Below are 25976 nucleotides of genomic sequence, written 5' to 3' on the forward strand. Positions count from 1 at the left end.
AGCCCATTACATCTTACCAAACGGGCCCTAAAGATAATTAACACCTGGTTTTTAAGAGGGTTGAGGCGTAATGTCACATGTTGTACATGTTGACAATTTTAATTGTAAACATGTTGATATGATAATACAATTAAGTGATTTATTACTTTATTTAAGAGTTCCGTTAACACGTCTAAAGTTGCATAAAGTTGAAAATATCTTTGTCCTGTTTGGTGAAGAGTTTTTTAGGGCAAAATTAGATATTTGAGCCACTTTAGAAGTTTTGACTTTGTATCAGTGGTGTTTGGTGGAGAAGTTTGATAGAGTCCAAAAACCTAATTTTGAAAAAAAGCTAGTTTTAAAAACTTTTCTAACTAGTTTATTGCTTCATTTTTTTTAATAACATTTTTATGCCTAATTATTAATCTTTTTTTAATGACATTTTTATGCCTAATTACTACTATTAACTCCAAATAAAATATAACCATAAAATATAATTATTTTTATTTATCATTTTATACGAACAGCTATTAACAATCAGTTACATTTTACCAAACAAATTTATAGCGTGTTTGTTTCAGCTTTTCGAAAGAGCGTTTAGCGTTTCACTCCAAACCGCATGAAATATAGTGTTTGATTAAGTTTATATAACCGCAGCGTTTAGCATTTTCTCTGGATACTGCAGCGTTTTGGAGCGTTTCACGAAAAGCTTCTATTTGGAGATTTTCATAAACAGTTGTTTGTAGTTATATGTTATTGATAAAATTATCTTTCTTATTTCCACAAAATATATTTATTCTTTAACATTATTTATATTTTTACAACATAATTATCGGAAGAATAAGGTTTTATTACGTTTAATAAAATTTTTATTTTTTATATAGATTATTTTTATTAATTTGTGTAACATATTTTTTTATTTTATAATAGGATAAGGTGCAAAAATACCTCTAACATTTGTACCTAGGATGAATTTTACCCTTAACGTCTAAAATGGTGCAATTATACCCCTAATGTTAGCAGCCAAAAGCAATTTTATAGACATTTTTTCACATTTTCCCTTTTATAATTTCATCGTTGATTAATTTAAAAATGTCCATTTTAGACATTTTAAATCCGAACAACAATAGTTCAATATAATTTTACTAAACACTATTAATTAAACAACTAATAACAAACAGCTAACAGCAACAACTAACAGCTTACTGCAACTGCAACTGTAACTGCAAACAGCTAACAACAACCGCAATAGTTATTAGTTAACGGCTGAACCAAACAGGCCCTTACACAATAAGCTAATTAAAAAAAAAAAATCAACTATCAGCCGACCTACGAATTTTTTTCAAAACTTTATGGCCAAAATTGGACGTATCACTGGATATAAGCTCCATAATAATAATTGATATTAATAACTTAAAAAAAAAAAAAAAAAAGAAGAAGAAGAAGAAGGAATTGCTAGGGAAGGAGGGACTCGTAGTGAAAAGTCCCGCTCGAATCGATCCGCTCTCACAGAAACAAGAAGAGAAGTGACGCTCTGGGTAATTTCAATTTTCAAATTTTAGGTTTGTAGGGATTTTGCTATCACCTAATCGTTTTCTTTTCTACTTCTCTCTTTTAAGTTTCCTTGAGAATCTAAGCTGAGGTTTCGACGACTGCGGGATTTTGAGTTGCTATGACTCTTAAACTTGTCTGTTTTTTTTGTTGTTCATCCAAAGGAGATCGAAGGAAGTTATTTTTTTTTTATTGCTTTCCTTTATTACTCGTGTGCTTGACTTTTTGCTTTTTCCTCTCAGTTTGCTCGAGTTGGCTGGATTAGACTTTCTGTGCCCTAGAAAATGGTTAGTTCTCAACTTAGATAGATTTAATTTATTTTTCTTTCCGAAGATGAATAAGATATATTTCCTGTCGTAAGGTTTTTCTTTCTCTGCAAATACTTGGAGCGATTTTGGTTTTTAAATGATTGTTTTCTTGTTTTCTGATATTTACTTTCTTTTCACGGTCAATTTTTGCATTGCAGCTTCCTCTTTCTCTACTTAAGACTGCACAGGGCCACCCAATGGTAAGTGACCTTTTTTTTTTTGCACTTTTTGAAATTGTAGTAGAATTTCTGTTTGTGTGGACTTTGTTTTACCGCTTTGTCTTCTTGATGCAGCTTGTAATTCATGGTGATTCTATGTTGTAACAGTTGGTGGAACTGAAAAATGGGGAGACTTACAATGGCCATTTAGTCAATTGTGACACTTGGATGAACATCCATCTTCGTGAAGTCATCTGTACTTCGAAGGTATGCTTTGGTGTTCTTATTTTATACATAAATAACCTATTTATTGAGGATGTCATCTTGTTTTGATCTTATTTATGTTAAAACGGAATTTATTGCAGGATGGAGATAGGTTTTGGCGGATGCCTGAATGCTATATACGAGGGAATACTATCAAATACCTTAGAGTTCCGGATGAGGTAATTACTGTCCTTCTCTACATGAACAAGCATTGCCTTACCATTTCATTTGCTTTTATGATTAACTAGTCTTTCTTAGTTACATAAACTTAGAGGTGGCAATTATGTACGAATCACGAAATTGACATGGATTTATTGGGTTTGTGTTCTACTAAACAGGTAATGGGTCATTTTTAGGTTGATATGAGATCGACATGCAAATCTTTGTGTTGGGTTAGAGTTGACCTTCTAACACGAAAATAATACAAATATTCGAAATTATTGTTATATCTTCTCATGTTTTTACATGTAAACTTAATTAATACAACAACAACAACAAAGCCTTAGTCCCGAAATGATTTGGGGTCGGCTAACATGAACCATCATATAAAACCGTGAAATCAAGTTGTGTCAGCGACACAAATTCGCTCCCTCCACTCCGTCCTATCCACTACCATATTTTCCTCAATTCCCAGTAAACTAATATCACTCTCGATCACCCTCCTCCAAGTTTGCTTAGGTCTTCCCCTACCCCTCATCACTACATCCCTTTGCCACTCTTCGGTTCTCCTAACCGGCGCATCAAGCGCTCTACGTCTCACATGGCCAAACCACCTTAATCGGTTTTCTCTCATTTTATTCTCAATAGATGTGACCCCTACTTTTGTCCTAATTATTTCATTACACACCCGATCCTTTCTCGTATGACCACACATCCATCTCAACATACGCATCTCCGCCACCGACATCTTATGGATGTGGCAGTGTTTCACTGCCCAACACTCCGTACCATATAACAATGCTGGTCTAATTGCCGTCCGGTAGAATTTTCCCTTCAATCTATTAGGCATGCCGGGGTCACAAAGGAAACCCGTAGCACTCTTCCACTTCGACCAACCAGCTTTAATCCTATGAGCAACATCTCCGTCTACTTCTCCATCCGTTTGGATAATAGATCCTAAATACCGGAAGCAATCCGAGGCCTGAACAACTCTCCCATCTAGGGTGATTGTCCCTGCCTCCCTACTCCTATGGTCGCTAAACTTACACTCCAAATATTCTGTCTTACTTCGGCTCAACTTAAAGCCTCTAGATTCTAGAGTTTGTCTCCATAGTTCCAACTTCCTCTCCACTCCTTCTTTCGTCTCATCAACCAACACAATATCATCTGCAAACAGCATGCACCATGGTATACCATCTTGAAGTGAACTTGTTAGTTCATCCATAACGATGGCAAAAAGAAATAGGCTTAGTGCGGAACCTTGATGCACTCCAATTGTAATAGGGAACTCTTCAGTCTTCCCAACACTAGTACGTACACTCGTGCATGCTCCCTCATACATGTCCTTTATGATGTCAATATATTTCCGCGAAATGCCTTTCCTTATCAAGGCCTACCAAAATACTTCCCTTGGTACCTTATCATATGCTTTCTCCAAGTCAATGAAAACCATATGCAAGTCTTTCTTCTTATTTTGATAGTGCTCCATTAATTGACTCATTAGATGGATGGCTTCCATAGTTGATCTTCCCGGCATAAAGCCAAACTGGATTTCTGAGATCTTCACCGTCCTCCTTAGCCTTTGTTCGATCACTCGCTCCCAAAGTTTCATAGTGTGACTCATTAATTTGATTCCCCGATAGTTGGCACAATCTTGGACATCGCCTTTGTTCTTATACAAAGGGATTAAGATACTTTTCCTCCATTCTGATAACATCTTATTGTTTCTCCAAATTTTGTTGAAGAACGTCGTCAACCATTTGATTTCTCTTTCTCCCAAACATCTCCAAATCTCAATAGGGATGCCATCCGGTCCTACTGCTTTCTTCAACTTCATCTTACTTAATGTCATTTTGACTTCACCCTTTTGAATTCTCCGCAGGCATTCATGATTTATCATATCGTGATGGATACTTATATCTCCAACATCTTGTCTGCGATCTCCATTAAATAAGTCATCAAAATAGGACCTCCATCGTTCCTTGATATCCTTATCTCCAACTAGGACTTTTTGGTCCACATCCTTCACACATTTAACTTTTTCGAGATCTCGCGTTTTCTTATCTCTCATCCGAGCAATTCTATATATGTCTCTTTCCCCTTCTTTCGTATCCAATCTTGTATACAGATCCCGATTCACCTTTGCTCTAGCATCTCGTATGACCTTCTTTACTTCCCTTTTAGCCTCTTTGTATTTTTCGTAGTTCTCGTCACGCCTACATTTCCCCAATATTTTATAGGATTCTCGCTTACTCTTTACTGCTTGTCGTACTTCTTCTGTCCACCCAAGATGTGTCCTTACCCGGTGGCATGCTACCTTTAGATTCCCCTAGAACTTCCTTCGCTACTTCCCTTATACTATGTTCCATCTTAGTCCATATCGAATCTATATCTAAATCCATATTACAAGTCCAAACATCTTTTTTGGTCATCTCATCCACAAATTTTTGTTGATTCTCCCCTTGCAATTTCTACCACTTAATCTTAGTCTCTACTTGTGGTGTTTGTTTTCTTATACATTTCCTACTTCGAAAATCAAGCACCACTACTCTATGTTGGGTTGTCGTACACTCACCAGGGATCACCTTACAATCAATATAACTCTTTCTCCAAGCACTCCTTACTAAGAAGTCAATTTGGCTCGCATTACCGCCACTCCGATAAGTCACTAAGTGGGATGTTCTCTTCATAAACCATGTTTTTCATGATACTCAAGTCATAGGCTGATGCGAATTCCAAAATATCATTTCCTGCTTCATTCTTATCTCCAAAACTATACCCTCCATGAACACTCTCAAACCCATCTCGCCTAGAACCCACGTGTCCATTGAGATCACCCCAGTACCATTTTTTCATCCCTAGGAACCTGTTGCACCACTTCCTCTAGGTCCTCCCAAAAAGCTTGTCTGATAGAGACATCTAATCCTATTTGTGGCGCATATGCACTAATGACATTCACAACCTCATCCCCTATCACTAGCTTAACACTCATAATTCTATCGCTCTTCCTAGACACCGCTACTACATCATCAATATACTCCCTATCAATAAGAATACCTACTCCATTTCTACCCTTATCCTTTCCTGGGTACCAAAGCTTATAACCCCAAGGAGCTATCTCTCTAGCCTTGGCTCCAACCCACTTGGTTTCTTGTAGGCACATTATATTTATTCTCTTCCTCTTCATAACATCTACAATTTCAGCTAATCTTCCTGTCAAAGAACCTATGTTCCATGTCCCAAAGCGTAACCTACTACCCTTACCCCTACCCCTACCATTACCGTGGACTAGCTTATTTACCCGCAACCCTTGCATATTTGACACCACCCCCGGGTCCTGGGGTGGCGCGCCGCTTCGGGGCGATGACCTAGCAACCCTTGCACATTTATCACTACACCCGGGTCTAGGAAGTGCAGCGCGTCGCTGAGTAGGGAACGCCCCAACGGTATTTATAGTATGGTTCATGTCATAAGATGTGGCTAAGTTTTACGCTGGCCGCCACAAACCTACCGCAACCTTCCTCCTTTGTCCGGGCTTGGGACCGGCTGTAAAGGCCACCAAGTGACCCTCATAGGCGGAGTTATGTAACCTTAATTAATAAAGGTAATAAAATTACTATTATCACTAGGGATAGCTTAATTTCATGTGGCACGACCCCAACATGATATTAACAGTTAAGTGTTTATTAAGTAGATGTTAGGTCAAACTTTTTGATGATCAAGGTTAAACTATTAATCCAAAACTGACAAATACGTAGAAGTATTTTTATATCCTCTATATTTTAATATCATATCACAATTGAAATTGGTAGTAAATTTACATGGGACATGGAAACACGACATGAAATCGACACTAAGCGGATTGGGTTGACACGTCAATTTTTTTTTGGTTGGGTTAGGGTTGAATCATTTGACACTAACCCGATAATTTCACCCCTACATAAACTAAATAGTGTAATGATGTTGATCATGTTTGATAAATGAGCTACTGAGCTTGTGCAGTGCTGAAGAACCCTTATTTAATCAGGTGTTTATTGAAATTGATTGATTCCTAATTTCCACCCATAAAAAGTTCTTTTTTTTTTTTTTCTTTCAAAAAATTAGAGGAATACCTAAGACAGGGCGGAATATTTTTTAGGATAAACAATAGATGCATCATTGGACTATATGCTATACTATTCCTCATCTTAAGCTTCTTTTTAGTTTGTAATATAACTAACTCTTCCGGCCAATTTTGTTAATGGGATTGGCATATTCCATAACAAGCTGTTCTGGTTTATACTTTTTTTTTTTTCCCGGTGCCTAAGTAGTGCGGTTTGCTCATCCAATTTTGTAACTCATGTTTCAGGTGATTGATAAAGTTCAGGAAGAAACGAAGAGCCGCTCAGGTATGTGTGAACTAGTTCATTGGCATCTATCTTTTAGGTATAGGATGAATAAGCTTTAGCTGTGTTTTTTTTTTTTTTTGCATTGAGCTTTCTTCTTTTTTATCTTTAAATATTCAGTTAGCAGAGACTTGTGATGTTGGTTATCTAGTGATTTTCTCTTCAAGTTTCATGTTATGTTAATTGATTATCTGAAAATTTCCAGATAGGAAGCCACCTGGAGTAGGGCGTGGAAGAGGAAGAGGAGGCAGAGAAGATGGCGGAAGGCCAGTGAAGGGAATTGGGCGTGGCCTTGATGATGGGGGGGCTAAGGCTGCAGGTGGAGGCCGAGGCCGAGGTGGTCCAGGTGGGAAGACTGGTGGAGGCAGAGGTAATCTAAGAGAAGTATAAATAAGAACTTTCAATATTTATTACCTAAGAAGACAATAGAAAGATGAATAATCAATCTTGCATGAAAATCATCAATTTGTCAAATATGCTGAATCAGAATTTGGTTAACCCTTTTGTTAAAGTTAATTTTTATTAAGCCGCTATTGATAGATATTCTAAAATTCCTTGGAGAGCTGTTTAGTGAGGTAATGCTTAATTGTTTGTTTGGTTACAGGTGCAGGGCGAGGCAGGGGTTGATGCAAGAGATGGTACCCAACCTTGGGCCATTTTGCTACTTTTAGAGGCATTTAGGCCCATCTTATATGTGAAATGTCTTAATTATTCCATCGAATGGTTGGCTGATATATTTCTGTCAAAAGTTAGGTTCCGAAATTGCTGAGTTCGTATTATGGTTCTCCTGTGAACTCCCGTAATGTGTACTTCTGGATGATATCTTGCCTGTTGAGCTTACTGAGTTTATTATTTTTGGGACGTTCATAATTTGCTCATTGATAATTATGATAAATATTTAATGCTAAATGTGCCTCTTATTTAGCTTAAAACATTGTTAGAGCGGTTGATTATGGGAATTGGTAGGCAGGCTCTGGGACTTTTGTGTGCGTGTGTGATGACCTGCTCTTATAATAAGTTATTTGCTGATGCTTCTGTAAATCAGGCCAATAATGTTAAAAATCTCGTAGATTATTATTATTATTGTCCTAATTCTTGTCATAAGATTTCTCATAGCAAAAATTGAGATTTATTTTTCCTCTAATGTTGTGACATCTGAGGCCTCAGGTGTTGGGTTTTATTGCTACATTGTTGATAATGTCGGTAGAAAGCTCTGGGGTCTCTTTTGCTGGTACATTGTTATTGGTGAAACATGTTATTACTATCCCATGTTATGCTGGTACATCGTTATTGGTGAAACATGTTATTACTATCCCATGTTATGCTGTGAAATCAGCTGTGATTTCTGGGACTAGTGATGACAATGGGTAAGGAAAGTTAATACTATTGGATTCTAGGGATTATCTGAATTTTGTGAAATTTGAGATGGATATGAAATTTAACTATTTATTTTTAATGTGTTTTAAATTTTTGATAATTGAATAATTTAGAATGTTGGTTAAATTTATGGATAGTTTATTAAAGTAATGTTTTGTTAAATTTGTAATTTATTTGTTTTATATGTTGAAGGGTATAGGATTTAAAAAGTATATCCATAGGTAATGAGATCGGGATGAATAATTTAAAAACTAAATGAGTAGGATATGAGATTGATATTACTTGTGGGTGTCTTACTAGTTGTCATCCCTATTTGGATCCAATATATTTAGTAGTTTATGTGGTTTTATTATTATTATGGATGGAGAAAATTGATGGACAACTGGTTGGGTAATTGAGGACATTTATTGCTTAATTATTAGACAAATAACAATTTTTTTTTTTTAATACATTGATTGGATGGAGGGTTGGAATGAGTTAATAAAGTAATGGTTAGGAAGGGAAATGAATAGTTTGAATAAGAAAGTGGTGGATCTTACCATGGTTTGGAAGATATGAGTTTATAAGGATCAATAGATCTTTTCATGGATCGGACTGGGTCTGATCAGGTTGATACCTAAATTACCTTGGTCGGCCAAAAATACTAATTTTTTAATTAAGGTTAACTCAGTTTGTCCAACTAATATATTTATATAAATTAAAAATTAAACATGATCATACTATAAATGAATAAGTAAAACTAGAATGCATTGTAAGTTAAGTTGTGATCAGGCCAACATTGTTTTTTAGATAAATTCCAGATTTGGTCCATTTTATGTTTGAGCTTTTATGATTTCGAGTTGGGTCGGGTCAACTATTAAATATGCATGTCTAAGTTTGACCTATGGAAGACTGGGTTGGGCGGGCCAATGAGTTTATAAACACATTTAAAGGTTAATACTTTTACCTTGTTTGGTTTGAAATATGTAAATAAAAAAATTGCTTAAATGTCTATCTTATAAAGAAGAATAAAAGGTGGTTGTGATTTGAGTTAAAAAAAAAAGGTTCTTTATATGAAAATCATAAATGATAATAATATTATAGTTTTATTAATGTTAGTAGTTTAATTCTTAATACATCAAAAGTTTTAAATTTTATTGGCATAATACACATTTAGCTCCCCCAAACTAAGGTTTCAAATTCAATTAGGACCCCAAACTATCAAAATCATCAATCAGGTTCTTGAACTAAGCAAAAATCATCAATTGAGTCCCCATTTTAAACAAAAATCATCAATTGAAACCTCAACGAAAATCATTCGGTTGAACAATTCCAAACCATCTTCCTCAAACCTATTTTGAACCAACACAGAGATTATTACAGTCTTTATTAAATAGTTACAGTTTCTAACTTTAAGATAGGATGAGGACTCAAGTGATGATTTTTGCTTAGTTCAGGGATCTAATTGATGATTTTGATAGTTTAGGGTCCTAATTGACTTTTAAACTTTAATTTAGGGACTCAAATGGGTGTAATACCAATTTTATTTTACAAATGTAAAATAATTTTTGAAGTAGTTAATTCGGTGAAATGGAAGTGACAGCTACATTTCTTTAATTGCCATACCATGATATAATTCAAAATATTGATTGACAAAATTATAAGTAATTTTTAAAATTTGAATTTCCTTATAAATTTCTCTAGAGAAAAGAGAGGGCAAAAAATTAAAGATATTGGATATGGATTATTTTGTAACTGAATTCTTAACCTTTTTTGATGATTTTTTTTTTTTTTTTTTTGATGAACAATTCTTAACCCTTTTAAACTCCTAATTTAGAGGGTTAAGAATTTGAGAGATTTTGGAAAGGGTTTATGATCATACTCTTATCCATTTAATTATTCGTTTTCAAACAATAGTTATCATTAACCCTTATTAACTTTTATGAACTCTTCCCAACCCTCCATTCAAGGTGATACTGTATTGTTTAATTCACCAATGCTTAATTTAGAGAGAGGTCTGTGTGTGACGTCCCTTCTCCGATGTTTAAGTCAATATTTTACTATGAAGAGAGTAAGTAGACTTAAAAACTGAGTGAAGATAGATGTGATTTGTATTTTTTTGAGAATGACTATTTATTATAAATGAAAGGTACCTAATGTTGAATAGATTTTCACGTGTTGACGGCTGATTGGTTTAATTCCATGCACTTTTGTGCATGTCTCCCTTCACCGTAAATTACGACGCTACATAGGGATTAGGAGCGTATCTTTGGAATCCGACCTTGTGGTTGATACATGTGTATTGATGGTTACGTTTTTTTTCAAAGCTTCTTATTGATCCACATGCCGATGCCTTTATTTAATATGATATTGATTCAAAGCTCTTTAGGGCTTTGTGCTTAACTTAATCATTCATTGAAAGGATGAGCCCAATTTTGTTACTTTTGGAAGCCCACTTTCCCTTATTTGCAGACGTTTCCCTTCCTTAGGAATTGTCCAACTCATGTAGTTTCGGTAGGTGCACTTATTACCTATCCCTCGTTTCTCGAGAAGATCTAAAGAATAGATAATAATCATGAACCTTGCCGCCCTTTGGAACGCATCCATCTTACCTTTTTAAATTGCAAAAGCAAAGATTTCTGTTCGCACTTTTTGCTTCATCTTCCTCCTTGCGATTTTTGTAAAGTCCCTTGCTTTCTTTTCTACTTTTCTGTAATATTTGTTAACTTGTAAAAGTTTCAGAAGATTTTGCTTTTATTTCCAATCATGGCCCCCAAAGCACAAAAAGCTACCTCTTCCAAATCTAAAAAAGCTTACACTTCTGAGACTGCTCAAAACCCTAAAAAAAAGCCCCTACTAGGGTTAAACAAGTGAATTTGAATGTGTTTTTTCCACCCTCTACTTTATTTGCCAATACTTTAGCAGAAATTGTAGCTTTCTATCTATGGCTAGAACAAATATCTGTTAGCCTTCACGTCTAATCATATGTTTGTGATCTGTTACTAATGAGTGATTAAATGACGCATATGTAAAGTGTAGATGACAAGATTCATGAGCGAGAAGATAGTTTGATGTACTATTTCTCAAAAACTTATCAAAGTTAGGGGTAAAATTGCCCTTGGTCGCCAAAGTTAAAGGTATAATTGCACCATTTTAAGCTTTGATGGGTCATGCTAGATATCATCTGTTGATTGGTGAATGTTGTTAGGAATATGTCCGAAAGACAATTATTTTAAGATACTCTTTTTTATAAATGAAATGTTCATTTGAGTTATTTGATTCATTCAATATAATAATTAATTATAAAAAGACATTTTAAGTTTTATCACATAACTAATAAATAGAAGAAATTCTTAGTTTATTTTCATAACATAAAGTGTTTATACAAGATGAATTGAGACTATACTTTATGATTCTAAATTTCAAGAGAATAAACTACATAATGCTGTTGAGATTTGAAAAAATTAGAGAAAAGTTTGCTCTATTTGATAGAAATACTTTTAGAATTTTTAGAGAAACTTTTTTCTTGAGAGATAAAGTGGCTTAAATTCAACTCTCTGTCTATTTCGTTAAAGTTTTGGATTTTGATTAATTCATAATCAATAACCCAAACCTTTTCACCTCATTTTAGGTCTCAAAATCGGAGTCGAGAAGGATCTAGCGGATTAAAGTCGATAAACCGCACTGGAGGTACGCTCCAAGGGTAATTTCTGAGAAATAAAATGACCTTTTATTGCTTTCCTGGATTAATATCATTATTCTTGATTTTTTTTATTTGAGGTCATTTGAAATTATTTTCAATTTTTAATAATGGCTTTTAGAAGTTTATTTCCGGAAAATAATGGTGTTCTAACTCATCAAGAACAGAGTTTTGAATAATTTTTTACTGATCATTTTGTGTAACTCATGTTTCTGGAGTTTTCTTTTAAATTATTTATACACTAGAATTCTAGTAAAAACTCTACTATGCAAGAATCTTTGGTAAAAAAAAATGAATTTTGAGTTGAGGAAATATTTATTTTTTATTTATTTTGATTTTTTTAGTTATTTAGTTTATTTTTAGGATTTTTTTTTTTTTTTTTGAAACAAGATTAAATTCATTGCTTAAATCGAATCAGCAACAATAGTTTCCTGCAACCAAGCCGGAGCAGAAAAAGAAACAAACTCGCTAGCATTGGACAGGGCATGTCGTGCAACAACATGAGCGCCCCTGTTCGCTAGGCGTGGAGAGAAAGACACTTTATAATCGTGTCGACTACTTAATAAAGTCTTACAATCCTGAATAATTGACCCATAAACAGACAAGTCTGGATCAACCGAATTGACACTATTAACCACAATCAAAGAGTCACTTTCAAACAAGACATTAATACAATTAAGATAGACACACCAATGCAATGCCTCACGTAGAGCTAATGCTTCAGCTTCCCTAATATCATCAACAATAGGGATTATGCGACTACGACAAGCCATGAAGGATCCATCAGAAGATCTAAGTAAAGCTCCCACCCCACTTCGAGATTCAGCTTTAAAGGTAGCCGCGTCACAATTGCATTTGACGAAGCCTAAAGGGGGGCGAGACCAGCTAATATGTCGTACATGTGGCATTGACGTCCGCGCCGTATGCTCAAGCCGATGGGCAACAGTGTTAGCATTGGCGTTGGCGTCGATGATGATGGAAGTGTGCAGCCTTCGTTGCGCAGCAAGGCGGGCGGTGACTGGTTGGCCCGCCTGAGGATCTAGACTTGGGCGATTCTGTGCGATGCTGACATCGGATTGGGCCACTGAGGTCGTGGACCGGTGATGGGCAGCAGCAGGGAGGTTCTTCATCTGGGACTGGCGCCAGGCAGCAAGGTAGTTATCCGCAAGAGAGATAGCCGTTTCTGGTAGTTGGATTTTGCTCTCCCAGACTATCTGATTCCTTTGATTCCAAATGACCCAAAGCGTCATTGCCATCTTGGTTATGGTTTCCTGATCATTGGACAAGAGTACCTGCAAAATAGAACCCGTTAGATAATCAGGTTGGAATACATCCGTATTGATCCCGGATAGGTTCCAACATTCTTGGGCGTATACACAATCCACAAAGAGATGATGGTCATGCTCAGTATCAGAGTGACAGAAGGGGCACTGCGTTGGGATTGTCAACCCCCTCCCTGCCAATCTATGTCTAGTGGCCACACAGCCCGAGGCCAACTTCCACACAAACATTCTAACTTTTGGGGGAACATGCATCTTCCAAATTCTACTCCACCCATCATCCTGATTCACATCACCATATCCATCACAAAGCGCTCTATACCCTGATTTACTTGTGTACATGCCATTTTTGGTGAAATTCCACATTGGTCCATCTTCTACTTCTCTGGTTGGTAAGACCATCCTACACACAATTTTGGCATCTGCCTCGGTCAACAACTCTTCCACCTTCCCTCTATCCCAGATTTTCCTACCTTGAAAAAAAAAATAGTTTTTCTTTAGATAAAAATATCATATTTTTTTCCTAGAGTTCCAGTAGCACCCAAATAAAATTCGGGTCATTGGAACATTTTTTTAGAATTTTTATTCATTTAGTTATCAGTTTTCTAATTTTTATTAGGATTTTATTATTAAAAATAGTTTTCCCTTAGATAAAATTCTCATATATTTTTTTTCTAGAGTTCCAATAGCATCGAAATGAATATTTGGATCATTGGAATAATTTTTAGGATTTTTATTCATTTATTGTGATTTTTCTAATTTTTATTAGGTTTTAGTTTCTTTGAAATAAAAATTCCATTTTATTCTATAGGTTTTAGGGATATTCCAATGGATGTCCCAAACATTTAAGACATTTATTGGAATATTTGGACATTTATTTTGATTCTTTAAAGTTTTCTAGCTTTATTTAATCTAATTTTTCAATAAAAAAAGTTTATCGGCATAAGTCTTAATTCCGCTCTTGAGGATTTTGAGAAAAACATGATATTCTCTCCATGGAATGTTTCTCGAGGGTCTTTAGGTAATGATCATAAATCTTCTAAGATTTTTCCACTATAAGCGGTATTCTCGTCAGTAATTATTCTGGTTGCTGCAGGATTATCGAAATGAAGTAACAAGTGTACAAGGTTTTGGCGTATTCTTTGGAATATGGAGGGTAATTAATTATGAAAACTTTGCCTAAAAATGGAATTTTATTGATCCAAGTCCAACTTTCGTTCTCGGAAATTCTGACTCTGAAATAATCTCGAGGTCCTTTAGGAATTGGTCGTAATTTTTTGAGTTTTCAACAGAATAATTGGTATTAAATCGATGATTATCCCGACCACTATATGATTTTCGAAATGAAGAAACAAGTATACAAGGTTTTAGTGTATTCTTCGGAATATGAGGATAATTATTATAAATTTCATATTTGATTAGGAAAGTTTTCTCAAACCCCCTTCCTTAATATTTTCATGATTGTGAATGTCATTTATCATTTTTATAAAATAAAAGATTTTGTATAAAGTCATCATTAATCAAACTTTGGACGCATTCTCGTTCATCGAATTTCAGTCCTTAAATCAAAGCCAAAATTAATGAGTGTGCCATATTTGCAACTTGTTTGAATAAATCTGAGAAGTCGGGAAGTCCCGACTTCTGAAAGTAATAATCACTTGTTGATCTATCGCTTTGGCATGAATAGTAATTATTTAGGGTTGAATGTGAAGTAGAAGTCTGCATGAAATGAACTGATTAAGAGGTATTTAAGGAGATTCTGAATTAAGATAAAGTAGATATAAGAGTCCACGAACTCTGCCTCTAGAGGGTATGATAGTCTCATTGCGACGTTTGCTATATCTATTATTTCTTAATGAGTAGAAAATAAACCGAGTGACGACTCTTATTATCCTTCGGGGATAGGGTCCGCCCATCAATAAACCTAAGAATCCAATTAAAAAGAAAAGGAGACGGTATCAAATGATTCGTGCCTTTCAAAGTTGTGTGACTTGTCCTTAATACGAACGATGAACATGAGGGAACCACTAAAAAGGGTGCCCAGGGGAGTGAATTCACAAAATAAGAATCCTATTGGTGTATTATATATGGACTCTAGCAAGTGTACTAGGTCAGTTGTAGTTGGATAAAACTAAGTGTCATTTCCACAGGGATTGAGTTAAGTCTCGGAACAGTTACCTTAAACGCTAGAATCAATAACTTGAAATAGGTTTAGTGAACATGCATAAATGAAAGAAAACATGAATGAAACAGGCTGAATATTAGATTGGAACAGTTTGCAGGTCTAGCACTACGCCGAATAGCGATTACAAGCATAACTAATCTATCGACAAAGGCATCATTAAGTTTCATGGTTTAAGTTTCTCCTTCATCAATCACTAAGGTCAGGTGTCCCTTTTTCCATAGATTCTAAGAACAACGCTTAACCAAGTGTCCTTATGCTAAGTTATTCCAGAATTAAGAATAAGGAGCATTCATAAATAAAACCTCAATGTATGGTTATATTCGTGTCCGTCCAAAATAATATACATTAAATGGTTGTTTCCATGAGTTAGGAGCATTGTCATATCATCCATCGTCACTAACACTTAGAGTTGATCATCGTCTAAGACATTTTTGCATACCATTCAACAACCATTCAGTGATAAAGATACTTCATTGATAGAAAATGAATACTTACAATCACAATTTATGGCTGGTTAGACCGGCAAAAGATAAACTACTCACTCATTTCCATGAGTGAACAGGTTGTTCTATCCCCAAAATACTAAAAATAGAAACTTTAAAAGAAAGCTAAAAAGGTGGCTCCAGGTAAGAATGCCTTTCACTAACCACAAAAGAAACTATTTATAAGACAAAAGTTTCAACCCTAAACAGTAAGGGCAAAATGGTACTAAGAACAAAATACATCAAAACAATTGCATCACAACCATTCATTGTCATCTTGGTGCATTAAAGATGTCTCCCACGTTTCACTCTCTCATTGGTTCTTGCTTGGCCCGTGTGTTTATCCGAAGTTTGTTTATCCGATCCGTTTTTGTTGCTGATTACGTTGTTTTGCACTTGTTTGCGGCTGTTTAAGAGGAATCCTTAATGAACTGTTATTTCTGGTTATTTCTCCCATTTTTGGTAGAAACTTGATCTTTGAAGCCTTTTTCCATGAACATTTTGCCTCACAATCTTGTCCATCTTGCTCGTATCACCTATTCTTATACATTCTCCCATGCACCCACGGTGGGAAAATCCACTCGCGCATGTAGTTTTAAGACCACCCGCTCACAGTGGCGACTTTACTAGGGAAAAAGTTCAAACGTATAAACTTAGACTAATCAATCGATTGAAACAATTGATTTATATTTCTCTCGTTTCCTGAGGTCGCTATGCGGAAAGGAATTTCTCACTATGCCAAGTACCTAGCTTCCGGGGAAAACGATTGAGGAACATGGATCGATTACGTTATACTTTCAACCATAATGAATGTTGTTGCTAGAGATGTGCCCATACGGAAATCATTCGTATTTCCAAGAACACACAAAACAAACAATAATAAAACGATTAGTAATCAACCGTTGAATAACAACCAAAATAGATTGCCTCTCAAGGAATCAACACGGGATCAAAGAGAGAAGACGAGAATACTAATTAGTCGGGTGGAGTCGAAAGAATTTTTGCCCTCTTCTTTGTATTGGTCAAATTCTATGTAGTAGGGGGGTATTTATAGTTTAATTTAGATTCCAAACCCTATTAGGAATAGATTAAAACACTTAATCAGAATCTCATTTTAATTAGGATTATCTATTAGATAAGTAGGATAAGTTATCATATGATCCACATTTATATCCCATATAAATATAAACGTTATCTCTAATCATAATTAGATAACTTATCTTTTAGGATAATATTAATTAGAGATTTAGGCGTTTGGCTACTTGTTGTTTGTTGTTCCTGTTTGCTGGTTGCTGTTGGAAAATGCTGCTTTTCTAAAAAGCATAGATTCTTTGCTTTTGTAAAAAGCTACTTTTCAGTTGTAAAAAGCAAATAGAAAGTGTCTAACCAAACACCTAAAACTCTGCCTTTTAAACTGAAAAGGCAAACATGAGGTGAAAAGTAGGTAAACAAACACCCCCTTAATCTCATTATAATTCTAATTAAACTTTATCCTATAATTGATTTAACTATAATTATAATTTAATTATAATTATCTAAATAAATCAATTATTCCTACTTAATAAATACACATACCAATTTCGGTCCATATACTACTCCACCCTATAATTACCATTCTTCCCTTCTGGTTCCAAGTCGCATGTGTGATCCAATAGGTTCTTATTACTACTAGTCGTATACAGTTATTGAATTAATTTCTCCAAATTATATTCAACCGATTGTATAACAGAATGAGTGTGCGGACTGTGAATAGCAGAACCGTATAAGAAGACATGTTGATTTCGTCGTTTACCTTTTTGTATTAGTTCCAATATAATTCGATCTTTCATCAGCTATATCCTTTAAACGAAACTGTAACTATGGATAATGTCAAGTTACATATAATGAGACGTTTGTTTTACTTGTTCAGGTAGAATTAACTCTGAATTGTTAGATTAAGTAAAATCTTCATTTCAACACTTAACCCTATCACCTTGCAAGGATTTCAAGTTAATTCTCCACACACTACAAGAAAACAGTTTGTTAGCGACCGTTTTTAGCAACTAGGTAAAGTTCGGTCGCTAATTAACGACTGGTTCGGTCGCTGATTATTAACCAGTCGCAAAAAGTTGGGGCAAATATTGGCACCCTTCTTACCAAATAAAAAAAAAAGAAAAAAGAAATTAAAAATATAAAAAGGAATTTAAAAAGAAAAATAAATATAAATATAAATATAAAAGGAAGTTGAGAAAAAGGAAAAACCTAAATCAAATCGACCTAAAGCCCCCCTCTTCTCTGCTCTCGAGCTTGACCTAGCCGCCTCTCCTCTCTTCTCTGCATTCCGATCTCAACATAAGCCCCCTCTCATCTCTTCTCAACTTTTCGAACCTGACCTAAGCCCTCTCTCATCTCTTCTTCTCAGACCTAATCTCTCTCCTTTCAGACCTCCGACCTGATCCCTCTGCTTTCTATACGACCTATTTTGGAGCAGGTTAAACATTTTTTTTGTGTTTGCTGGAATTTATTGGTAAATATGTTTCTCTAATTCTAGTTTTCATGAATATTGTTTGTTGTTGTATGTTGTAGTTAATTTATTGTGAAGGTTAAAATATGTTTATAATTATATTTAATAATCCTAATTGTAATTATAATTATTATTATATAAAAAATTATAAATTACAATTAAATAAATAAATTTTCCAGCACATTATGACGAGATATGCCATCCAACGAGTAAGATCAGTAGCAAAAATTTCGAAATTACCGACAAATGTTCCGTCGGTAAACCGATCAGATAATGGGTAGATCTAGCACATTAGCGACTGCTTTTTAGTCGCAAATGTGGTCGGTAAAAATTGCGACCACTCAGCGACTAAATTAGACAGTCGGTAAACTCTGCGACTACTGCCAGAAATAGTTGGCGTTTCTCAGCGACTAGCGATTTACTGACCGAATGATTTTGGTCGGTAAACCGTTAATTTCAGTCGGTAAACTGCTTTGGCTACCGCATCAGCTACCAAAACTGCGACAGCTAACTAGCAGTTTTCTTGTAGTGACAAGAGGCCCATGGACATATCTCCCATTTATCAGGAGTTATGAATGCTCAATCTAATATTAACTATCCCGCAATTACTTTATGTGATACCCAACGCCTCACGCACACACCCCAAGATCATTCCTGTTATGGATCGTGATTGCACAAAGTCAAAGCATCTCACTCCATGATCCAGAATCACTAATTAATATTTATTTGAGTCTGAGGATTACTTATACCTACTAATACCATTTGAGACAAACAGGTTACATAGGATAAATCCATCCATCTTGTTATCTCAAGTCGGATCCTCAATCCTAATGAACTCCTTCACCGGATCCATATAACTATTCAAATATCTCCATATCCGAAGCTTGTGAGATCAGCCATCTGTTCACAATAGAAGACATTATTACATGCAAGTCTCAACAGCATCATGTTAACCCCTTAAACATATTGCTTGACTTGGAGTTGTTTTAAGTTTATTAGTTTATCATAAATTTTAGTCTCACTTCATGCTTGTATGAACATTTTATAATCACTTTTAAATAAACTTTGGGGTTTCCTTTTATTTAACTTTAGTTAGTTCTTAATAAAAGATGAATGCCTTTATATATAGTTAAACATACTATAACTAATTAAAACAAATGATTTAAAGAACAATTCATTTGCAAGTATTTATATCCTAAGACAATTGTTTATAGGACATAAAACCTCAACAGACTGGTCATAGCTCCATAGACTTTGTTAGTTATCGGAGTCATTGCTTGCTAGGAGCTCATGTTCGCTCCATGCTCACCACTCCGATTGATGTATATCATTATATGATGCCTTCTAGTATCCTCTTGATTGACTTGAAAGGGAGGAATAGCTAGTCAAAGAGGGACCAGAGTTCGGTGAACCCGCTCTGATGCTTAAGTTGACAAAAGTTGAAGGAGGGTTGAAGGCAATTAGAATATTGGTGATTGTGATGTTACTTACTTCTTTAGGGTGCTCACCTTGTCTATATATAATAGTCTTAAAGGTAGATGTCATAATCTTGGGGAATATGTCCCCTAATGACTCATTAGACAGGTGTCACCATCTGGTTGGTCATGAGGTCCTAAAACCGTTGTGACGTTGGGTGGCGCGGTCTACCATATGGCAAGCATCCTACGTAACCGCCACATATGATCCAAGGGCTCTCTTTCCTTCATCGTACTAATTTCGGATGAACGGTGGATATTGATCCATATGCCCTTGTCGTACGACAATCATCCTTTGTGCAACCGCCTCAAATGATCCAAAGACTGTCCTTCCTTCATCTATTAATTTTGGGAACGACAGATATTGATCCATGTGGCCGGATAGTACTACAAGCATCTTCAGGGGATATTCATTACTTGGATCGGATGGTCCCTATTGAGGATCTAGATCATAAGGAGGGTATTCGTCCAAGTGTCAATGAATATATAGGAGAATATTTATTAGGGTATCACTAGGGATAGAAGTTTTCATGATGATTTCTTTTCAAATTGCTACTATGGCTACTATAAATATTATCGGGTAAATTACATCTATGGCCACTAAACTTTATCCATTTTTACGGTGTGGCCACTGAAATTCAAAACGTAACATAAAAGTTATAAACTTTACACTAAATTATATACATGGCTACTATTACTGTTGATCCACTTTTTTTTTACCTTTGACCCCCTCTTCAACCGGTTAGCTTATTCTCTCCCTATTTTACCTCTCCATTTCACACACACACACTCTCTCTCTCTCTCTCTCATCTAGGATTTATATTAATGTACTATGAGCTTCGCTCTTCGAGTTTTGGTGGATTGAAGCTATTTTGAAACTCCGAATTTGGACGGATTATTGGCACTAGCCTTGCAGGAATTCCGTTGTTGGACTAGTGAGGACAGACGACTTGAGTTGAAGATTTTCTAGAGAACAATGAAAGAGAGAGGGAAACAGATAGAGAAATAGAGACAGCGAACGAGATGAAGAGAGAGAAATAGAAATTTGCGCTCACTTTCTTGCTTTTCTGGTTGTGTTCTGTGATGGCTAGAGCATCTTCACTTCAAGATGCACTATCATTTCTCCAACTCACTCAAAAATTGGTTTACTTCTGTCAATGGCTACTTCCACTTAAGGAAATGGCCAGCTAAACAAAGTTTTGAGTACTATATGGAATTGGCTCACTCTGATCATATCTTACGTGGTCGTAAACTCTCTAGTGGAGATGCACTACTTGCTTTCTCCGATGAGAAGTTAATCGGTTGAAGAGGTAGTTAAATGTCAAAAATGTGGGCCAATGGTATTAGTGATTATGGATGTAATTTTAATATAAATTCAGTAGCTTTTATGCTACGTTTTTTTAATTCAGTGGTCATACCGTGGGCATAAGTGTAATTTAGCCAAATATTATCAAGAATAATCTTCTTGGTTTTGTTAACGATCTATGTTTATAGAAATGCAAACTGTATGGGTAGAGATGTAGATGTCGTCCTTTAAACATTCAGTTTTGCTGGAGTCGCAGCCTTCTAGGCTTCTTCTTTGTTTATCAAAAAAATTGTCTAAATTAACACGCTTGCAGTGATTAGATAACATACATTATGATTAAGTTAGAAACAGTAAGGTTTCACAATTAGATGCAGAAAAGGTAACAATTCACATGTTAGTACAAAAATATCTTTTGATGAAAAACTGCAAAACTAATAAAAAGAATACAGGGAGAAGGTACATTAAATACAAAGTTAAGTTAATAAGGAATGTGTCTATTTTTCTTGCGGTTTTTTGAGGATTTGATAGCTAGTGCACTTGAAGTCCAAGAACGATTTATTTCAGTAGAATCATCAGATAACCAGCAGCACAGGCGGCCGTCTTCACCACCTGTCCATCCAAAAATACCTTGGGTTTGAGAAGATCCAACCTTCATGTTTGACATTGGCAACACACTCCTTATCACACTTGTATGTCCCCCTCCAAGAATTGCTTCTGCAGCTCCTATTTCTCCCGTTGCATAATTTACAGGAAAATAGCCTAAAGCACCAGCTTGAGTGCCACCAATTACCCATAATCTTTCATCTTGTCCGGAGTAATGACAATCAACAAAGTAATCAACCTGACATAAGGGAACCAAAAAAAACGATTAAAACAGGGAATATGAACGTATCTAGTTACAAATTCATAATATGTATGGCCAGACAATTTCTTGAGCTCTTTTCTTTTTTTGGTTATATAAAAATTCTGAACTGAAATTCTAAGCAGTAACATATATGAGAACGAAGGTTCTTGAGAAGGATATGCCTAATAACTTCTACAGTAGAAACATTTTCTCCCCAAAAAATAACAATCACGAAGCTTCCATCAGAGAAAGATTTTACATTATCTAATGTCCAGCAATCAGATGCTAATGAGCGGGCTTCCTGTATGTTTGTTACATTTCTTGCCTCCTTCCAATCCCAAATGCTGCATTTAAAAAAACAAAAAAATTACATGTATGTAATATGTCATCAGAGAGGTGCAAATTCTGGATTAGTACTGCATGACAAACAAACTTATGTGACAATTATTGTGATATACTGATATGCCAACTTTTTTCTTTATATGACAACTTGACAACATTCATCTTAGTTGTCGTGAGCACTAGAGGAAACACGCCAACTGATACCTCAAAGTTTCAATATGTGTCAAACACCAGAGCTTTCGGTTCTCTCCAAAAAACCCCACTTTCCCAATTGAAGTTCCTGTATTCATCACCTACAAGATTTTAACATTCCATTTAAACCCAGGTGACATAATGAAGTTCTCAAATGGTGAATAGGTTATCTCGTGAGACAGGAAACTTAGAGACAAGTGTTCTGCAAGACAGTATGCAGTGATAAATTGCCTTCATCAATATCAAATAAATATTAATTTGAGAAAATTCAAAGAGAAATAATTCTTATAGAAAACAATCCATGCAATTCATATAAAGAGCTAAAACAAAATGGTGCAGAAGATATATTAGAAAGGTCAAAGAGACAAGCACAACTTAGATTAATGATATCCCACAAATACCAAACCACTTCATGCAAAATGGTAATTCCACTTATATCCTTTTTACTAACCCCAGCTCCATACCAAATTTGAATCCCAACCTTAGTCTCAAGGTCTACTCACTGTCTAGCAAAAGGCACAAAAATAACACTGGCAGAGAGCATTCCACAACATGAAACTTTCTGGTCTTGCAGTTTGTAATTTAACTACTACTCTATATGTCGTTTAAGGTTTTTCAACAAAACCAATAAAATATTAATCAGACTATTAAAATGGCTAATTTACCCTCAATACTTCTCTCCTAAAACTTTATTTTCTATGCAAAAATTCTCTTTCTTCTTAATATCATGCCTTAATTAGAATTATTTGCATTAAATACTAAACCTCTCTCTTACCATAAATAAGAGCAAATTTGAATTTGTTTTATCAAAAGTACATTATAATATAAAACATCATATAAAAAAAGAACAAATTAATAATCCTAAGACGACATATATTAAAAACCGGAGGGAGTAGTTGGCAAGCTCAACTACTCTCAAAGAGGTTCCAAATTATACAAAACCTCTCTTACCATAAATAAGGGTAAATTCGAGAAAAATTTGTCAAAAGCACATTGATAATACAAAACGTCATACAAAAAAGAACTAATTGATAATCCTAAAACGACATATATTAAAAACCGGAGGAAATAGTTGACAAGCTCAACTCTCAAAGAGGTTCTAAATGATACAAAATGATGAAAAGAAGCAATTTGGCCCATGAAGGAAATATAACTATGACACTAGAAACTCAATCCATATACAAGCCTTGCAAGTAAAATTCTCGGACCATCAGATTTCTTGTTGATCATTATTCTCATTAAAAATGCTAAATAATGTGGAGTGCAAGATGTAACTTGAAGATTGATTTCCTATGGCAGCTCAAACTTAATTGGCTATAGTTACTTTGACGGCCTGCTCACTTAGAAATTAAGAGGAGCGACCTATTTATGCATCAGCATAAACTAACACAAAATAAACAATTAAAATTAGTATAAAGTAACAATACCAAGAACCAGAAGCAAATTATCTGCACTTACTGATTCCAGATGGTCATCATCATTGATATCCCCATTTGTATCAAATATACACATCAATCCATCTACAGAAGCAGATAGGAGCTTGTTCTGATGCCCAGGAACAAAGTGCACCTAGGGATAATTGGAGCGTTAAAACACGAAAAAACCTTTCATAGATGACACTAAAAAAGGGCGGCCCGGTCGCATTACGCGTCCCCGCTGAGCGAGGGTCCGGGGAGGGGTCCCACCACAAGGGTGTATTGGGGGCAAGCCTTCCCTTGCCAATTTAATTGGCAAGAGGCCGCTCCTAAGACTCGAACCCGTGACCTCCAGCAGTTAATAATTATCAACACCTATAAAATATACCATGCATATCAAAATGCCTAACTTTGAGAAACTCTGACAGGCAGTAGTGGCAGCTCGACTGACCTATTTATGACGCAGCATATGCCCCAGAACAGGCACAGGCACTAGTCTCATATAATTAGAGTTGATAAACCTAGATTCAAAAGAATAGCCAGCTCAAATAACACCATGATAGATCCAGAGGGTAACCTAGTTTAGTCTATATATCAGAGCTATTCATGGAAGAGTTGCACGACAGAGAACAGATAGTCCATAGTTTCTCCTTTCCTTTAACTGCATTTATTCACATTGATAACTTTTTTTATGTATAGTAATAGTAGTCATTTTTTTCATATTCTAGTTAGTTGGCCATCCAACAGATAGAAAAGTATTGCATTCTAAATAATTTAATGAAGTTCTTGCAAGTGCATACATAATCAATAAGAACAAAAGTATGGATTAATTAAGATCAAACTGAAGATATTGCATGAACTGAGAACCTGAGTAACATCATCCACATGTGATTCTTCGAGACATGCAACTTGTTTCATATTCCTCCAATCCCAAAAGAATATCTGGTTGGGGGGAAAAGCAACCACATCAAGTATTAATATTTCGTAGTAGTGCGTTATGCTCTCAAGTTGCATACCTTAAAAAAAGAGAAACTCAAAATAGTAGAACCTGCGATTTAGAACCAGCAGCAAGAAGATTATCGGTGGAACCTCCAAATGAGAAGCTAAAAATCTCCTCATTAGAACCAGTACGTATACACGAAACCTTAAAAGCAAACAGAAGATTCAGTTTATAAGTAATTATCTACTTGCATACAACAGAAACAGAGGAATGATCATACCTGGCGAAAGGTTCTAGTGTCCCAAGCTCTGATCGTAGCATCAGAAGAGCAAGAATGCAAGATATGAGGAGTAGAGGGAACAGAGAAAGCAATTTGATTGATAGTAGCGGAATGACCTTTGCACTCTCCTTGGTACTGACCAGTTATTGGAGAATAGAGCTTCACCGAGTTCGTCGATAAAGAAACCGCCATCGAAGTCCAGTCATCCCTTTGTTCACAACCCAAAAAAATAATACAATAATTTGAGCACAAAAAAAAAAAAAAAACACTCAGCAAGTAAAGAGAGAAGCATACTTCGGGACTATTTGGAAAACGTAATCGTCGCCGAAATTGGTCTGGATGAAGTTTCTGAGTCCGAATCGTTTCACTGAATTCGGATTTGGATTCTCCACTTCCATATCCGTCGTGTCCTCCATCTTTCTCCTTCTCTGGCTGCCAAGGTTGGGAAGGCGTGGCTGAGCACGTTGAGGGTTTTAGGGTACTATACCATGCGATCAACCTCACCAAACCAATTTCTGTCAGCCAATGGGTCCTTCCCGTGCTGTAAATTACTTTTTCCCATCACAATAAAGGGTAAATTACACCCATGCCCAATGAACTTTGCTCTTTTTAACATTATGACCACTGAACTTCAATTCTTAACGGTATGTCCATTGAATTTTACACTTTTCAACACCGATGGTCACTCAACGTCTCAAAACGATCATTGACGGCCTTAAAATAAAATATTTAAAGAGTTAATGATATTCAAATGAGCTTTAATTTTTAAAAAAATTCGTTTTGAGGTCATTTAGCTATTGTTTGGTTAGGAGAGAGATTGAATTTTTAAAGAAAGAAAGCTCCAAAAAAGTTAATTTTGAAAAATAAAAAAT

At 35.5% G+C, this 25976-nt stretch overlaps 2 protein-coding genes across 4 annotated transcripts; one reads left to right on the plus strand and one right to left on the minus strand.

Annotated features, from left to right (window-relative positions):
- Window positions 1–1359: 1359 nt before the first annotated feature.
- Window positions 1360–7713, plus strand: LOC136218401 (probable U6 snRNA-associated Sm-like protein LSm4). Of its 2 annotated transcripts, none has more exons than XM_066005247.1 (8): window positions 1360–1517; window positions 1773–1817; window positions 1997–2038; window positions 2165–2263; window positions 2362–2439; window positions 6768–6807; window positions 7010–7174; window positions 7409–7713. In XM_066005247.1, the coding sequence occupies exons 2-8, from the start codon at window positions 1815–1817 to the stop codon at window positions 7429–7431; spliced, it is 450 nt and encodes a 149-aa protein (XP_065861319.1). In that variant the 5' UTR covers window positions 1360–1517; window positions 1773–1814; the 3' UTR covers window positions 7432–7713. The 2 variants fall into 2 exon arrangements, with proteins under 2 accessions (XP_065861319.1, XP_065861320.1); XM_066005248.1 differs by having other exon boundaries at window positions 1387–1541.
- A 13714-nt stretch (window positions 7714–21427) lies between these two features.
- LOC136218402 (WD repeat-containing protein GTS1) lies at window positions 21428–25602 on the minus strand. 2 transcript variants are annotated; one of them, XM_066005249.1, is made up of 8 exons: window positions 25399–25600; window positions 25105–25312; window positions 24933–25028; window positions 24752–24826; window positions 23928–24038; window positions 22482–22570; window positions 22195–22279; window positions 21428–21932 (listed from the first exon to the last, which is right to left on the minus strand). In XM_066005249.1, the coding sequence occupies exons 1-8, from the start codon at window positions 25518–25520 to the stop codon at window positions 21570–21572; spliced, it is 1149 nt and encodes a 382-aa protein (XP_065861321.1). In that variant the 5' UTR covers window positions 25521–25600; the 3' UTR covers window positions 21428–21569. The 2 variants fall into 2 exon arrangements, with proteins under 2 accessions (XP_065861321.1, XP_065861322.1); XM_066005250.1 differs by lacking the exon at window positions 23928–24038 and having other exon boundaries at window positions 25399–25602.
- Between the last annotated feature and the right edge of the window lie 374 nt (window positions 25603–25976).

This window comes from Euphorbia lathyris, chromosome 2, assembly GCF_963576675.1.
Source record: "Euphorbia lathyris chromosome 2, ddEupLath1.1, whole genome shotgun sequence".
NCBI lineage: Eukaryota > Viridiplantae > Streptophyta > Magnoliopsida > Malpighiales > Euphorbiaceae > Euphorbia > Euphorbia lathyris.